The 18,185-nt window shown below is 40.8% G+C and overlaps 3 protein-coding genes across 3 annotated transcripts in view; 2 read left to right on the top strand and 1 right to left on the bottom strand.

The window, feature by feature from the left end:
• LOC109465146 (melatonin receptor type 1C-like) overlaps positions 1–876 on the top strand; it is a 22,537-nt gene extending 21,661 nt beyond the window's left edge. Inside the window, exon 6 of the mRNA XM_019762295.1 lies at positions 530–876. Within this exon, the coding sequence (XP_019617854.1) occupies positions 530–766 (237 nt within the window). The 3' untranslated portion in view covers positions 767–876. The remainder of the gene's footprint in view (positions 1–529) is intronic.
• A 3,756-nt stretch (positions 877–4,632) lies between these two features.
• Positions 4,633–13,084, top strand: LOC109465126 (carbohydrate sulfotransferase 10-like). Its single transcript, XM_019762267.1, has 4 exons — positions 4,633–5,220; positions 10,139–10,410; positions 11,289–11,403; positions 12,803–13,084. Exons 1-4 carry the CDS (start codon positions 4,633–4,635, stop codon positions 13,082–13,084), a joined length of 1,257 nt encoding a protein of 418 aa, XP_019617826.1.
• Positions 13,085–15,599: 2,515 nt separating this feature from the next.
• Positions 15,600–18,185, bottom strand: LOC109465125 (carboxypeptidase N subunit 2-like). The gene is made up of 4 exons (XM_019762266.1): positions 18,133–18,185; positions 17,305–17,812; positions 16,827–16,952; positions 15,600–15,629 (listed from the first exon to the last, which is right to left on the bottom strand). Exons 1-4 carry the CDS (start codon positions 18,183–18,185, stop codon positions 15,600–15,602), a joined length of 717 nt encoding a protein of 238 aa, XP_019617825.1.

Raw genomic sequence — 18,185 nt, 5'->3', positions numbered from 1 at the left:
TACCACAACAGTACCTTCTAAACCAGGTAACCAACGCGGGAATTCTCCATGGAACCAGAATAATGCTGCCACCGCTGGAATCACAGAAAAATGGCCGGATCAACCGGAGCTAAACCACACGCTACCTTCCCTGGGGCTGGCTTCACAAAACTGATGAAGTATGAGGGGTTGGTCACATGGCCTGACATCTCGCTCAACAAGAGTCTCGCGAGATGTCAGTCCATTGTGACGTAAGTGGGAATACATAAATTCCGCAAAAATCAGTATGTGCCTGCGTGTCGTATACGTCGCTATGTACTGTCGCAAATTCACAATACCAGCTTTGTATTCCTGTGGTTCTAAGTAGCATTTTTATTTTTGGCCGGAATTTTATTTTATTCGCCCGCGCGCACTAGTTTTGGGGTCTTCAGAGGATGGCATCCATAGAATTAAGACGGCGTGGCCTTATTGTACAATTAAGTTCTCTCTCTTTCTTCCAAATAATCAATACATGGGCGACATATTCCTAATTTTAACAACTTTTTTCCAGACTGTGCATATCCTCGCTTTGATCATGGCGCATGCGTCATCTAGCATCAACTGCGTCATCTACGGTTTCACCAATGACAAGTTCCGCCGCGGACTGTTCCATTTGGTGCGGAAGGTGAGGGTCCAGGCCGACTCGGAAAACGCCCAAGCTGCCAACCAACCTTCTCACCCCCCAACTGCTATTGAAATGTTCAACATAAACAAGCCTATTGCACCAGACATGATTGTGGTGTCCTAAAGTCCTCACACTATGTTATACATTTATGGTGGTGTTTTTACTAAATGTATAACTTTTTGGAGAAAATTTGTACAACGCATTTTACAGATGAGGTCAAGAATCAGTTCTTGCATTCCGATGCATTATTGAGAATTAAACAAAAAGAATCAAAGATATATATTTTTCTCTAAATGTTGTGAATGTAGTTTCAAATACGGCTCAGTCACTGACAAAAGGTAATGTATGCTACCTGCAACGCCTGAACATTTTAAAAATCTCATGAAAGTTCATCTGTGTTGGTAGTAATCATAGTAAAACATTGAACTTTATTCCAACACAAGGGTTACAGAGCGATCAAATTTTCGACGACCACTGTCGCCTTCATCAGGATAATCAATGACCAATCACTTCACAACGTGATCTCGCGAGAGTTACGGTTTACAAACACGTGACCTTATTCACACGAGACATTACTGATACATGACGTAAGCAATTTGATCGCTCTGTAACCCTTGTGTTGGAATAAAGTTCAATGTTTTACTATTTTAAAAATCTGTCAAGTTCTTTGGGTGTTATCTTGGTAAAACGATTTGTTATGAGTAATATTGTTCTGGTAGTCCGGACATCGTTGAACCGCCGATAAGGTATTTCTGTACTCCTTACCTTTACGTCACACACAGTGCTTCAAGTTCAGTCTGTATGAATCATAATGCGTTTGAATGGATATTACTGTAAGTATTGTTCATGTCTGGGTCAATTATATTTTGTGGACTTCGTGGTGTCCTGATAACAAGTATTTAACTCTACAGTAAAATCTTAAGTATAAATAATTTGTCAAAACTATCAAAATCACCTCCCACCCACCATGGAACCAAATGGATTACTAGTAAAACATACAACAAGTTCCAGGGAAGTTAGCTTTGGGTTTGGTTTATTACTTGGAGTGTGTTTATTGACGCAGACCGCCAGAAAAATTTCCTGAGCCGTGGAAAACTGGCGAAGCTCAAGCTAAACAGACTGGATAACCAGTAGGATATGAGGCAGGCAGTAAGCCTCAATCACAATTGAGGGAGAAATGTGTTCGTGCCCAAGTTCAATTACTACATACACCACAATGACTGTATTTTCAAGTTAAAAGACGAAATGTGAGCTGTGATCTGAGTAATTATGAGCCTTTGTATAAAAACGTAAAACTATCTATTTTCTGTATTGTGCAATGTATTTGTAAGGATTGTGTAATAAAAGCTAAAGAAAACTCAATCTGTGCATCCTTTCAAAATCCGCCGAATAGATAAACCAAGCGTTTATCTATTATGTACTAATGATAGTTATACCTCCAGCACATGTATGTGAAAGTACTAGAATGTGAAACAACTATAAAGCACTACATGGGGGTTTCAAGACTATGTTACCGAAAAGCACTGTGTTTGGATTTCGAGAACACTTTTGCTGAAAAGGACTGTATGAGGTTTTGAGAATATTTGTTAGTTACAACAAATGGGGGTTTCAGAACACTGAAAAGCACTCTGTGGGTCAGGGAGGTTTGGAGAACAATTGTTACTAACAGGTGTGCCCAATGCACTATATTAAGTAGATTCGAAGAACGTATACGTATATACATGTTTTTGGAACAGAAGCTATTGTGTTGCTCTATTGTCTTAAATATTAAGCAGGGAAACATTGATGTTATCATTCTTTAAATTCAGGCCCTCTCATTGTTGTGCAAACGGCTTTCTACTACAAAATTATTTCCATGTTCTAGTCTATCTATTAGTGAGTCATATCGGGGGACATGGAGAATAAGCTAAACGCGTTCGCCACATCATGCTATAGGGTCCTGCTTAACATCAAGCGCCTAGACCATGTGAGCATCGCCTGGATCTACAAGTTGACCAACACTCGACCCCTTATCATCATGGTAAGGCAGCGTCAACTTCGTTTCCTGGGGCATGTACTTAGAATGCCTGTGGGGGAATGGATGGATGGATGGATAGGTAAAATTTAAAAAAAAGCACAGTCCATTTCGTCGTAAAGGCCGGGTACGAGGTTTGATTTACTCCATCGCATGTAAAGTCAATTGAAATACATCCGGCATGAACGAATGGAAATTTATCAAAACATTCCTCCTCCCCGGTAGGAGCTTTACCGAATAATCCCATTCCATCGTAACCACAGTACCCTGTTCAGAAAGATAAAAAAAGGGAAATCAAAATAAATCCAGAGCATGTCGGTTTTACCATATTTCAAAATATAAACAAGAGTTCTGAGATCTCATACCTCCATGAAATATGGGCTTTCTTTGTCAGACTTCATTTCAACATGTCCTCATTAATTATGCAAATTCCTCTACATTAACATAATATATGCATAGTGGTGTAAACCTTTAAGTAACTTATACATGTCACGAGGTATAAAATTCCCATCAATCAACAATAAGGAGTCACAGAATTTTCACATTTATTATGCGAATTAGGTCATCATTTGCATAATTGGTATCTGTTGATGTTCCGCCTACCACAGATTAAATAGATTACATGTATAAAAGAACTATTATATAAAACACTATAATTACAGAATTTCCTCCTTAATTATGCAAATAAAGTCCTCATTTGCATAATTTGGAGGTAAATATTATCTTATAGCCGGGCGACGTCGACCAATAACAAGCCTCCGTTTCCTATTGGATATCAGTTATTAAGATAAGCGACCACTTTGTGCACTTACGATAACGATATTGAGAGAGAATGGTTTACTCAAAAAATAAAAACCTTCGCAGCACCAGTGCTGAATTGCGGTTTTTGTACACAAAGTCACAAACACGTCCTTCAAATATCGTTAGAACTTAGACATTGTACATTACACATTAAAAATATGAGTCTAAAACTAGTATCTCGACTTGTAGTCTTTAGACTTTTATTTTTTTTTCTATTAGAGATTCTAACATTAAAGTATTGTAGTTTATTTTGAAACCTTTATTTGAAAATAGAACACAATTAGAATGATATGAATGAAATTTAAACAGAAAAAGACTAAACATAATCTTAACACCACGTTTACGTGTTATAAAAGTTTGTGTCAAATAGACTGTGTCAGTTGAATAGGCTATATGATAATAACGTTAATGCCCCGCCTTATCCTCGGTGTGTATGGTGAGATTATCTGTGTCTGTATAGCCGGTATAACCGCCCTTCGGCGTAACATACGAGCTTCGCAGGCACGCGGCGCAGCTATATATATCACATCGAACGACTTGTTACACTCAATCTTTGCACATTTTATTGCAGGAGTTGTTTAAAGCTTTCTAATGATGATGCACCAACTATGCTTGGTGGCAACGAGTTCCAGTCTACGATAGTTCTGGAGAAATACGAGTTTTTGAACACCTCAATTCTTAGTTGATAACTTTTCTGCGCTGGTATCAGATACTTAGTGGTTGGTACGTCCACCAGTTTATTAGTGGTGTTTATTTTATTTTACAATGAGTGTGGAAGGGAGGACAAAACATTGACACCTTTACAAGTTGTCCTTCCAAACACTACAATATAAATACAGATTGCAATTATCATTATATTGAATACAAAACAGATTACAGTATTGACCATGAAATCGCAACAACATCGCAATCTTACGACTTCTTGAACTTGGAATGCTCCCTTCGGTAACTGCGTGGATTGTTGACTTTCTGTCTAACCGAACCCAATCTGTTCGTTACCACGGAACACTTTCCGACAGCTTGAAGATCACCTGTGGACTGCCCCAAGGGACCCTTCTCGGGCCACTGATTTTCCTGGCGTAGGTCAACAGCGCCGCGCGTTCAGCCGCCTCTAAACACTGGAAATTTGTGGACGATCTCAACCTGTTAGAAACGAGAAACCAGTCCTTCTAACATGCAACAGGACCTAAACGAACTGTCCCTCTGGTCACAAGCTAGTCACATGAAGCTCCATCCGAAGAAATGCAAAGTGCTGCATATCGAGTTCAGAAAGATCCCTGTCACACCGCCTTCACTTACTGTCAACAACATTGAAGTTCAACTAGTGAAAGTGCTGAGAGTTCTGGGTGTGATTCTCCAGGCTGATCTGAAATGGAACTCGCACGTGGACTCAGTATGCACTAAAGCAAACCAGCGCTTGTACTTCCTCAGGAAACTCAAGCACTTTCACCTCACCACTGACGATCTCCTGACGGTGTATACTTCCTACATCCGCCCTATCCTCGAATACGCCGCTCCGGTTTGGCACTCCGGTTTGCCCTACAAGTTGAGTGACGGGATTGAGAAAGTCCAACGCAGAGCTCTACGAGTTATCCTGGGTTCTGAATATACTTCTTACGCCGCTGCCTGCTCACACCTGGGACTACCAACTCTCTCCTCCCGGCGTAGAACACTGACAGAGACCTTTGCCAAGTCTCTTCTCCGTTCCGGACAGCTTCAACATATCCTACGGTACCACCCACCAGAGGAAGCATCAGTGGCCGTCAGACCCATTCATCACAAAAACTGAACCCTTTTGTACGGCCGTACTGGACGGTTTACGAACAGTGCCCTACCTTACATGATTGAACTTTTGAACCGCAGCGACACTTTACACTACCGTTGACCATTTGTACTATCTATTGACAATGCATTTCGATTAGTTGCACTGACATTGGTTTTTAACCTGTCGCAGGATTATCCTCTGCTGTATGGAACTTTTAAAACTCCGTATCTTTGCAAATATGTTCTAATCATGCCTCTACCCGAATTGCAAGTGTACGTTTATGTAAATACGTTTTAAGCATGTATATATTCGAATTGTTATGCCTGTTGATGTAAATATGTTTTTAATCATGACCGTTTTTGAATTGTAAATGTCGTAACGCAATTCAGCCGTTTTGACTGCAAAGTTTGTGGCATGGGTTTTGAACTAAATAAACCATTCATATGCAATACAAATACCTACATTGTACAATATCATTAAACATGAAATGGTGCTATTAAGCTAGGTGTTAGAGGGTGCCATTAAACCTTGGTCGTCATACACTTGCATTTTTTGTTCTACGTTGTGAATGTTTTTACCCCTCAAAGAAGTTATGACCGTTTCAAATGCTGGTTTGTTAAGGCGAAGGACGCTTATACCTGCTTTACACAGATACAGATACAGAAATAGAAACGACGTCCGTTTACCTCTATTTACCTCTAACGTGCATAAGCTTATCTGTGTACGTTATCGGACACATCCGGCATAGAACATGTTGTACCAAAACGAATAGGCCAAACTGTCTTAATTTTATGGATGACATCCTTTGAAGACTCCCAAACTAAAAAAAAAAAAACACTCGCCCCCCCTTCAAATCTACTGCTAAACCATAGGAGTACAAAGCTGGTATTGTGAATTTGTGGTAGTACATGGTGACTTTTATAATTACGACAAGCCGGCACATGCTGGCCTTTTGCAGCATTTATGAGTCTGCACTGTACTGAGTTCTTGAGTTCTGTGGAGCGTCGGTAGCCTGGGTGCCGTCCTCCATAGTTACCGCCGGCTCCCTATTGTCACTCGTTACCATGGACTACAGAGGATGGCACCAAGGCCAGAGCCGGACGTTTTTATGTTTACCGACGTTTTTATGTTTAACTCTTGTGGACAGTTTAGTTGCCCCGACGGCAGGACAGACTGCTATGGGACCGGTGAGGTGAGGTGAGGTGAGGTGAGAGAAGGAAAACGTTTTGTTTTTACTCAGTTTCTTCCAGCTCTTCTGTTCCAAACACTAACCTCTGACCTGCCCAATGATATGATTTGTTTACGTCTGTCACCATGGTGACTGGTGTTGGGTTACATAATGTTGCAATTTCATGGTCTGCTCTGCTCCTGTCACCATATGCTTGTAGTACATGTATGTGAAATGAATGTGTTTGAGTAAAAAGTAACAGGGCAGACCATGTCCGAAGGTAAACATTATGCATTTACTTTGCAAATGTTACTTCTCTATTTTTTTTCTTTTTTTTTTTAGAACAGGAAAAATCAATGCGCGCGCTGATGTCATCCATAAAACTACATCAGTTTGGCCAATACACGAATACGAGACATTCGTGCATTATCTGAACTGCAGTACAGAAGTCGGCACCTTTGTACCAAGATAAGCTATTGTTACACTTGCAGACGTTCGAGTCTTGTTTAGTTTATTCACTAATTCTACAAAAAAGGACGATGCCGCTTCTCTCTATGGTGAAATGGCGACCTACTGTGAAATATGTCACTCTGTTGACCATAGCTGCGTGTATTTCTGTTGTGTATTTTAACGTCGGTGATATACATGGAGTACCAGGGAAATCTGCACAAATTTCCACCTTTCCAGTCAACGTCAACAACTCCCAAAATGGAGGGCAACATTTGAACGCAAAAGGTACGTACTGATAGTACTTGAGATTCAAAACATGTTTTATTCCTAAATATGCCGTGCAAATACGCCGTGGAAGATAGGGGTCTCCCAAAAACTCTTAGGGGAGAGGTGCTCCCTAATCGGTTGATGAAAAATCTGTGAATTTTCATGAAAATACTAACAAGAAAACCCTAAATTTGAACATCTTAGGAGATGTGCTAGAATTTTTTGGGAAAGCTCTGGAAGAAAATATAGATTCTTTATTGAGTCAGATTTTGCATGGTCTTCTACTACTAAAGATCTAACAAACATACATGTATGAAAAGTCATTCTTCATATTCTAAGACATGCAGTGAAAAGAAATTAGACGTTGGAATAGGCCGAGATATTTCGAAACGTTTTGTTTATCATGTTTTTAATGGTGTTTTGTGAGGTCGATGTAAACAATTCGTTTAACATGAGCCTATCCTAACATTTCCATCAAATTATGCCGTCTCCTTTTACGTTTAATAACAATCCGATGAAATCATTTTGCCACATCATTATAATCTTTAGTATCATTATATCATTCTGTTACGTGAGCTTTTTGTCGCCCCCTCTTACATTGAAGGTACCCAAGTTTTTACAGCTTGAAAACAAGATGTTTCAAAATCAATATCAAATGATATTCTAGTCACGTACCTACAGTTGAAATAACACTATCACAATGTATATAGTGTGTGGGGTCGTGTGACGTAGCGGTAGCGTGTTCGGCTCAGACCCAAGAGGTCCCGGGTTCGAACCCTGCCCATGTCACCGATCTTGTGCCATTGGGAAAGGCACTTTACACGCCTTTCCTCACCTTACTCAAATGAGTACCTGGCTTCGGTTAGGGACGTCCCTTGGATAGGACGTTAAATAGAGGTCCCGTGTTTGGGGAGAGCCACGCCCCACGCACGATAAAGAACACACCGCACTTATCGAAAAGAGTAGGGGACCTTCCCGGTGTGAATGGTCCAAACCTTACACTCTGGTCATAGGTTTGACATCTTAAAGAGCTGATAGTCACCTGTTATGTCAATCCTTCCACAAATGAGGTAAATTTTAATAAACATATAGACATTCATAGAGCAATAATGCCGAACAATGTGACGGAAAACGGCTATAGCTACTGGTAGGGTCCTGGGCTAATTTTGGGTACCACCCAGAAAATAAAGGACGTACCTTGGGGCTTGTTTCTGCACTGTTTTAAATGCCGAAAGTAAGAAATACTGATGTAAACTTGATAATGTTGGACATACAGACTGCCTTATTGAGAATATTCCAGTTTTGCCGCCTTGTAATTGCATTGAATGTATATGCCTTTAGAGTTGCGACCTACAAGCAAATGGAAATTTTGTTCTTCTTTGGCGGTGAGCTCACTACCCTAATAATGTTTACCGAACATATTGCTTTTGCTCAGTTTCCTCTTCTTCTTCTTCCGTTCCAAACACTGACCTCTGACCTGGTAAACCAGACTCACCATGGTAACTGGTGTTGGGTTATGTCATGTTGCAATTTTGTAGTAGAAGGGATTTAGACTCCTGTCACCATATATGTGAATGTGTTTGAGTAAGAATTAACAGAGCAGACCATATGCGAAGGTAAACATTATGCATTTGCTTTGCAAATATTAATTTCTAGTTGTGTGTATGCTTGTCTGTAAGATAGAGCTGGATTTACTTCACCTTCTACACAGGTACAAGCCGCCCTGCCATTGGTGAACAAGAGAAGAGAATCGCCATTTTGAAGGAGTACTGCAGAAAAAACCCATATCGGGTTAGTTTTCTTGGCTAAGGAAGTTTTGTTGCGTGTGTGTGTGTGTGTGTGTGTGTGTGTGTTTTGTGTGTGTGTGTGTGTTTTGTGTGTGTGTGTGTGTGTGTGTGCGCGCGCGCGCGTGTGTGTGTGTGTGTGTGTGCATGTTTGTGACCCACTTAACTCGAAAAGTCGTGGATGGAGCTTCATGATATTTTGTATATATCCGAGTATTAAAGCAGAAAAAATGGCATACGGGTGGATGCCTGTGACAAAGGAAAGTTCCGTTGTACCGCATGGGATCTTCATAATAATAATCATACATTGTATTTTCTGTTGCTGTCCTTCACCGATCATGTTTTTTTTGTGACAGATTATTTGTGACAATTCAGCAATTTTGGTTGAAAATTAAACATAAAGAATTAAGAAAATGAATAGATTTTTATGACTTAGGGCTTTACTTTGCACCATGTTGAGCTATCTTCTTTTTTGATTGCGATTCAAATTGTTTTTGCAGCGCCACGGCCTTCCTGTTTTACTGATTGTTTCCGTGGCCCTGCTTCAGCCGGCAGATAGAGAAGGAAGTTATAACTCAGACAATATCAGACTGGCCTACCTTGTGGATGCTGTTTTAATCAGTAGGGTTAGTGGTGATACAAACGAAGCCGCCTCATCAAGATTCTGCTACACTGTCCTGTCTAATTGTTCCCTTTGAAAGTCCTGAATGTGCGATGATCTTGAATGTGTCCTTGATTGTATCCCGTGTGCTTTCGTTCCCTAATCCAACTGCTCCCACATATCCACTGGTACCGATGTTGAGGTCCAAGATGTAGGTCAAAGATGTTTTCTTGTCGGAATGTCCGAATGTCCGAAACTGTCAGGTAAAAAACTGGTTTGTCCTCTATCCGCTGACTGCCTTCAGTCCTCTTGAGTGTTCCTTATACACTGCCTCTTCTTGTGCCCTGTGCACTGTGTTTCTGCTTGTGCCTTGTGCACTCACAGCCTCTATCTTTCCTCTCTCTGCTTGTGCCTTGTGCACTCGCAGCCTTTTCCTCTCTGTCTCTCTGTCTCCAGCCAGACGGGGCTCCCCTCCCTGGAGTTCAGGGGGTAGGGATTTTGGCGGGAATCTAATCTATCACATATGTACTAAGCTAGAGGCGGCAAATTCGAAAACAGTACTAGTACACTGGCATCTACACAAATATCTCAAATAATTCATACACTTTTTGACATAATTATACTTTATTTTATTTTCATTTTCAGGGACTTCAAAAGTACCGTCATAATTTAATCGTTATCGACAAGACTAAAACCATTTACTGTTATATCCCTAAAACCGGCTGTACAACAACAAAACTGGTAATGTACAACCTCCAACACGACACAAATTTGACCAGCGCAGATCTTGGCCCTAACAAAAAAGTAGAGATTCACCGGTACCCCTTTAAGTTGCTGAACAAATACAGTATGGAAGATGCACAAATGCGTCTGAAGACCTACAACAAACTCATTGTCGTCCGTGACCCCTTAGAGAGGTATCTCTTCTCTTTTTTGTTATCTTATTTGCATGTACATAATGTATGAGTTGCATGTTTGCATGCGATCTTATTTGCATACTTGGGAACTTCAAAATATCATGCTCCCGCTACCACTACCAAAGATAAAAGGTAGCAGAACACAGTATTAATGGGCGACCCCCGGGACGATGACGCGGGTATAGAAAGTAGTGCAGCGAATATTCTTGAAGGCTGGGTAGAAAGCCTGATAAGAGCGTCAGCCAGATGTAAATTGTGCTGTGTGGTGTAGGAATGTATCGGGTTTGAGACTGTGTGATTTGAATTGTGAAGGTTTTGCAGTTCGTGTATAAATGCGCCGTATTGTGCAACTGGCTTTCCGGGTGAGTCGGCTGCAGTTCAGGTCACGTCCGTAGGGGGTGATTTCAAAGTGTACGTTACGAGCAGATACGCCGACAGGATTTTTTGGTTTCTAGATATTTTGTAGTTTGTACCTTCTTCCCAAACATATTCGATTTTCGTATTTGTGAAGTGCACCCTGCTATAATTTTTACCGCGTCGAAGTGAGTCATCTTGGGGTCCTTAACTATAGAAATCCCCATAGGGCGAAAACTGTGTTCTGCTACCATAAATATGACAAAAGTCTATCGGCCACTTTAACAGGACATCAGATAGTAGAATTTTTTAGTTTTTTATGTTAACTTACGAATGAGGTTTTTATAGTTGTAGAACTTTTTAGGTTATTATCTTACGAATGATTTTAACATTAATTTTAACATTATCATGTGATTTTTGCAATCTTATCATAAAATATTATAATTTATCTAATTCCATGCCGACATTGTTCAAAGCCAAGATGGTTAACCTTATTATCATGAATTTTATTTGTGACGTTTCAGGCTAGCCTCTGCCTGGCTTGATAAATTTTTCAACAGTCCAGGACGCTTCATATTCAGAAAGAGGTTACGGCAGGCTGTAGGGAATTCAACATTCGGAAAAACAACAACAAAAAGGGTATGGATCTTCATCCTGTAGATTCATGAACAAAAAATAATAATAATAACATTAAAATCAAACAATCAGAATTAATGCTAAAAGAGTATATTAGGTGACACTCTAAGGCGTAAAATATGATATAATATTTCACAATTTAAAAACAAAATCAAATATGTTCAAATCTTGTATGGTATGGTTTAGAAGGGACATATATTCCAAAATTTCGAAAGGGAATTAAAATCACAGTATAGTATTCTAAATGTTATCAATATAATATTTTAACATCAAAAATAATATTATTTCAGATTATATTATAACACAATTTTTCTAGGAGAATAATATTTACATTCTCAAAGAGTGTTTAATATTGTAGACCTAGAATATAGAATATTTTTTTAGATTTAGAAGACAGTATACGTATATTGATATAATATGTGTGTTTTGGTCATTTACACATGTAAACGGCAATTATGTAATTCACCTTCACCTTGTCCCATCCTCGTCTGGAGGGTCGGGGACTGTGGTAGTGTGCAGCACAAGCTTCTTCCATCCATCTCTGTCCTTGGCCATCTGTGTGCAGTCTGCCAATTTCTGATGTCGTCTACCCATCTCCTACGCGGCCTCCCTCTACTCCTACTGCTACAGAACCGTCCTTGTAGTATGGGATGTGGGTTGAGATGTTCTGTGCTCTCGACACATGTCCGAAGTACTGCAGTTTCCTCCTCCTGATCATGTGTACTAGTGATCTTCCAAAACCCAACTCTCCTAGGACTGAGGTGTTTGTACGGAGTTCTGTATGTCCAGCTACCTCTGAGCAGCTTCCTATAGCACTTCATCTCCAACGCCTCGATCTTCTGTCTTTCGCATGAAGTATGTAATAATTTTACGATAATCAACATATTTTCGATATTAAATGTGTGTTTTTTTCAGGCTTTTCCCAGGAATAGATCTAGACAAGGATCCATGGCGGCTAGGAGAGCTCCACCAATTTCAATCAGGGACTTTGTCTGGAGTATTATTAACAATAAATATAGAAATGTACACTGGGAACCGTTCTTCAGTCATTGTGCTCCCTGCCAGGTATCTTCTATTATTATTATTATTACTATTACTATTTATATCCATCAAACTTCCCAACCTATCTTCTTTAATTGTAATTGGAATCGTCAACATACACCACACACACACACACACACACACACACACACACACACACACACACACCACACACACCACACACACGCACACCACACACACCACACAAATAAATGCACAGTCTCTCGCTTTTTGAGTGACACTGGTACATGTATATTATGAAGAGAGTCGGTTCCCAAAACATCATAAAGCACGCATGACCAACGACATGTCTCACTGAGTAGTACAACACGTTCATTGTAAATCTTTACTCTATGTGCAGGTTCAATACGACTTCATCGCTCATACGGACACGCTGGTAGAAGACCTTCGTCTGTTCTTCCACAGGAGCGGTATCGTAGGGAAGGACGGCATCCTCCCGAGACAGCACCCCTCTCGGGCTAAAGCCCGCTTCGGTAGGACCTTTCGAGTGGTCCCGCCGGAGGACATACGTCGCCTCGGGCAAATCTACAAACCGGATTTCGACATGTTCGGATACTCGATTGAGGAGGACCTTGAAATGATTGAAAACGAACAGCGGAACGCACTAAAACAAAATGTCTGAGTCAGCAATAGTAAATTTTTCTTCTTCTTCTTCTTCTTTACCCATCCTCTTCTGAGGTGCAGCGTGTGAAGTTTTGTCGCCAGTTCTTTCTGTCTTTCATAGCAGACAAACGTCCCAATCCTTGTAGACCAGTTTCAGACTGAATGAGACCCTTATGTGTTGTGATTGAACGACCAATCCTCCTTTATGCCTCTGGAGTCCAAAGTAGGAGTCGTCCCGCTGGTTCTCTACCACGAGCCACTAGCCACAATTTTTAGTATGGACCAAAGCTCTGTAAAACTACCCATATATATATATATATATATATATATATGCATGTAGCCGCCAGCCAATGTCTTACCACTACCAAGAAAAGCATCGCGAGTCTGATTCTTCGTCTTGGTTAGGTCAATTCAATTTGTTTTCAATTCCTTATATTTAGTTCCTTGAATAAAGTGTTTTCAAAAATTTAACATTGCGATCCAAGATAGCGGCTAGATTAAATAAGTATGACGTCATTTATGACGTAATTATGACGTCGACGTAGGCAACATAAGTCTTAGCAGCTCTTGATATTCTATCATACACCATTTTTAATTTTTTTTGTATACCTTTGGTATGCCTAGACGTTTTATTCATGAGACCAAAGAAGTTTATCAAAGTGGACATCTTTTTGGTAACACCTTTGGTAGAGCTAGATGCTTGCTTCAATGTTCACAGAAAAATTAAAATGCTGCCACAAATTTACAATACCAGCAATTCCTGTGGTTCAGTAGCATGTTTATTTTTGGTCGGAATTTTTTTTATTCGCCCGCGCGCACTAGTTTGGGGGTCTTCAGTGGATGTCATCCATAAGAATAAGGCGGTGTCGCCTTTCAACGTAAAAAAAGCCACGGGCACTTCTCACAATGAAATACGCGAGCTACTTTTTAAATTTACACACAATGTAGCTTTTAGTTGACAAGGTCACAAAGTGATTCCCAACAACACCACAACAACGAGTTTAAAACTGTATGTCTACACAATCAACCAACCAACCAACCAACCAACTGACTGCTAAAGTAATAAGGTACATATTTCATTTAAATCATTCTGAATTTGGGACCAACTACAAATTGGAGTTTTTTTTCTTTTTCCTTTGGTTCTTTCTATATGGTTTCTACATTTGGTTGCGGAGAAGTTACCTTCAGTATTGGTCTAAGACTGATCCTGCTCAGGCTGATCATGACCGCTGGTCATTACATTAGCTGTTTTGTACAGAATATTTAACTGCGAGGAAGTCGGCCCTGTGCCATAAGATAAATTTCTAGCATCGAGGGATTCAGTGATGGCCTGATACTGACCCTGCCCTGTGTTGGCTTTGATTAGGGGCTGATACTGGCCCTGGTCATTACAGTAGCTCTGGTGTTTGTGTTAGACTCAGTGATAGCCTGAGACTGAACCTGCCCTGTTTTAACATGATTGCTGTCAATATCTTCATACTTGTGATCACCACTGGCCGTTACCGTAGCTGTTGTGTTTGCGGGGGATGCGGCGATAGCCCTAGACTGACCCTGCTTTGTCTTAGCACGTGGGTTGTCAACATTTTTATACTGGTGATCATCACCACTGGCTGTGTTTGTGGTGGATTCAGTGATAGCCCTAGACTGACCCTGCTTTGTCTTAGCACGTGGGTTGTCAACATTTTTATACTGGTGATCATCACCACTGGCTGTGTTTGTGGTGGATTCAGTGATAGCCCTAGACTGACCCTGCTTTGTCTTAGCACGTTGGTTGTCAACATTTTTATACTGGTGATCATCACCACTGGCTGTGTTTGTGTTGGATTCAGTGATAGCCCTAGACTGACCCTGCCCTGTCTTAACACGTGGTTTATCAATATCTTCGCACTGGTGATCATCATCACCACTGGCCATTACAGAAACTGCTGTGCTACCTTCAGCTGCATACATAGGATTTGTCATTTCTTTATGGGATAGATTTCCAACGTTCAGAGATTGAATGTTAGCCTGGCCCTGACCTGTCTTAACACGTGGTTTATCAACATCTTCATAAGGGTGATCATCATCACCACTGGCCATTACAGAAACTGCTGTGTTACCTTCAGCTGCATACATAGGATTTGTCTTTAAGGCAGCTAGCACTTGGTTATGGGATAGAGATTGAATGTTAGCCTGGCCCTGCCCTGTCTTAACACGTGGTCTGTCGATATCTTCATACTGGTCATCATCACCACTGGCCAATACAGTAGCTGTTGTGTTTGTGGTGGATGCAGTGTTAGCCTAAGACTGACCCTGCCCTGTCTGATCAAGACCACCGTTCATTACAGACGCTAATTCGTTTGTGTTGCTCCCTACAACACTGGGATTCGGCCCTAATGGAGGATTCCTGGTCCTCCTTTTGTTCCAAATTACAGCCAAGAACGTCCCAAGTAGGACAATACCGGCAACTGAACCACAGACTGAGCCAATGAGAACAGATAGCTTGAAACTGGGAGCAGATTCTGCCTTATTTGAAGTGATTGCAAGGGGCGAAGCTAGTGTTGCTCTTGTTTTGCCGGCAGGATCTGACATTGGGACAGCATTGAACTTGAAGTACCAGTGATAGTGAGAGTTGTGTGATATTAAATGGATATCAGCTATTCGTTTTGATGTGGTTAGCTGAGGGGAACTGGGAGCAGATTTTGGCATCTCTGAAGTGATTGCAAGAGGCAAAGTTAGTGTTGCTCCTGATTTACTTGTGTTTTCTTCAGGATTTGCTGTTGAGTCAGCGGTGGTTTTAAAGACTGATGGGCTAGTATTGCTTTCTGTGTTACCAACTGAAGATGTTGACATTGCAGCTGAACTGCTATGAACGGTGAAAGGTGATGTGCTTGGCTCTTTACATATCAGATCTTTTTCAACATCTGCAAGCTTCCGTCCCTTAACTTTGAGGGGTTGTTCACATGTTATCTGGTCTTTAAAGGAGTACTAACCTCCAGAAGGAGGTGCTATATTTCGACAGGCATTTATTTTTGGAAGTGAAAAATGCATATTATTTTACAGTATACAATTAAATGTCCATTTTGCGCGCAAGTCTTAAAACGCATCGAATCCAGGACAAACTCTCCAAATACCCTCAAAACTATCCCAGAATACACCACGCTACCCCATTGGTGTCTATGTTTTAAACAAAAAGTTACGTTACAGACTTAATTTCGGGGGCGATAAGAAAAATTCGTACCGTTTTGTGTTCTTTGGTATCTTACCAACCATTGTCCTTCTTGGTGTCCTTATCGCCCCTTATTTATGCCGCAAATATTGACGATGAAAAAAACGGCGTAATCTAGTTATCCTTTCCATAAGTGGCGTAATCTAATTATCTGTTCAAGTAATACTTACATGCAAATAAGTTGAGAAAATCAAAACACGCAGGATGAAACTGGCTCCCACTGTATTCGACATCCTGATATTATAATATCCAAGCCACAGGTCAAGCAAAGTAAAGCAAGTAATTTCTCAATAATCAGCTTGTTAGTGTGCTTGTCTCCTATCATTTTCGCCGAAAAATGTGTATGTTGACCTGAAGTGTATGAGTATTGCGTAAGCCAGAGTTCCCGGATGTATCAATTGTGGTTCAGCATGGGGAAAAATGATATTAATATCACTTTACAAACATGCGCCGCGCAAGTCGTACAAGCAAAATTATGTAAAAAGTCGGCTAGTTATGTATTCATTGTAGCATGATGTATCGGAAAATAGCACTTCCTTCTGGAGGTTAGTACTCCTTTAAATGCAGGAATACGCTTGACAGCAACCATCCTACAGTCACACTGCCAGGGGTTCCCCTCAAGCTCTATTCTGATATTAGATGGGGACAAACAGAGGATTGACAAGGGAATGGCCGACATGTTGTTGAACTTAAGTTTCAGACGTTTCAATAGAAGCCGATTTCCAAATGCACCAGAATGGATGGTGGTTATTTGGTTGCTGTTTAGAGACAAGCATTGTAGCTGGGGCAAATGTACCAGAATGGATGGTAGTTATCTGGTTGTTGTGCAGGTACAAGTTTTGTAGCTGGAACAGATTTGCAAATATACCAGAAGGGATGGAAGTTATCTGGTTGTTGTTCAGGTTCAACCATTCTAGCCGGGGCAGATTTGCAATTGTACCAGAAGGGATGCTAGTTATCTGGTTGTTGTGCAGGAACAAATATTGTACCTGGGACATATTTGTAAGTGTACCAGAAGGGATGGTAGCTATCTGGTTGTTGTTCAGGTACAACCATTCTAGCTGGGGCAGTTTTGCAAATATTCCAGAATGGATGGTAGTTATCTGGTTGGTGTTCAGGTACAACCATTGTAGCTGGGGCAGATTTGCAAATATACCAGAAGGGATGATAGCAATCTGGTTGTTATTCAGGAACAACTTTTGTAGCCGGGGCAGATTTGCAAAAGGGATGGCAGTTATCTGGTTTTTGTCCAGGCTCAACTGTTGCAGCTGGGGAAGATTTGCAAATGCACCAGTAGGGAAGATAGTTATCTGGTTGCCGCTGAGGAACAACTTTATTAGCTCTGGCAGATTTCCAAATGCATCAGAAGGTATGGTAGTTATCTTGTTGCGGTCAAGGTGCAAGCACTGTAGCTTGGGTAGATTTGCAAATGTACCAGAATGAATAGTAGTTATCTGGTTGCCGTTTAAACAAAACCATTGTAGCTGGGGCACATTTCCAAATGCACCAGAATGGATAGTAGTTATCTTGTTGTTATTCAGATATAAGTACTGTAGCTGGGAAGATTTGAAAATGTACCAGAACGGATGGTAGTTATCTGGTTGTCATTCAGCCACAATCTGCGTAGCTTGGGTAGGTTTTTGAATGTACCAGACTGAATCTCTGCTATCTTGTTATGGCTGAGTGACAAATGCTTTAGTCGTGGTAGATTTGCAAATGCACTAGCTTCAATCTTTGTTATCTGATTGTTGTTCAGGCACAACTCACGCAAACTCTTCTGGTCCTGAGGGATTCTGGTGAGGACCTGATATCTCACCCTCATACCGTCACGGCAGTACTGTGCGTCTGGCATGTCGAGATCCTTCAGGATGATGAGAAGGAAAATCAGCAAGTGTCGAAGCTTTCTTCCCAT

The sequence above is a fragment of the Branchiostoma belcheri genome, unplaced genomic scaffold, assembly GCF_001625305.1.
Source record: "Branchiostoma belcheri isolate BF01 breed outbred unplaced genomic scaffold, Haploidv18h27 scaffold149, whole genome shotgun sequence".
Lineage (NCBI taxonomy): Eukaryota > Metazoa > Chordata > Leptocardii > Amphioxiformes > Branchiostomatidae > Branchiostoma > Branchiostoma belcheri.
Note: the sequence above shows the minus strand (reverse complement) of the source record. Positions and strands in the feature narration are given on the sequence as shown.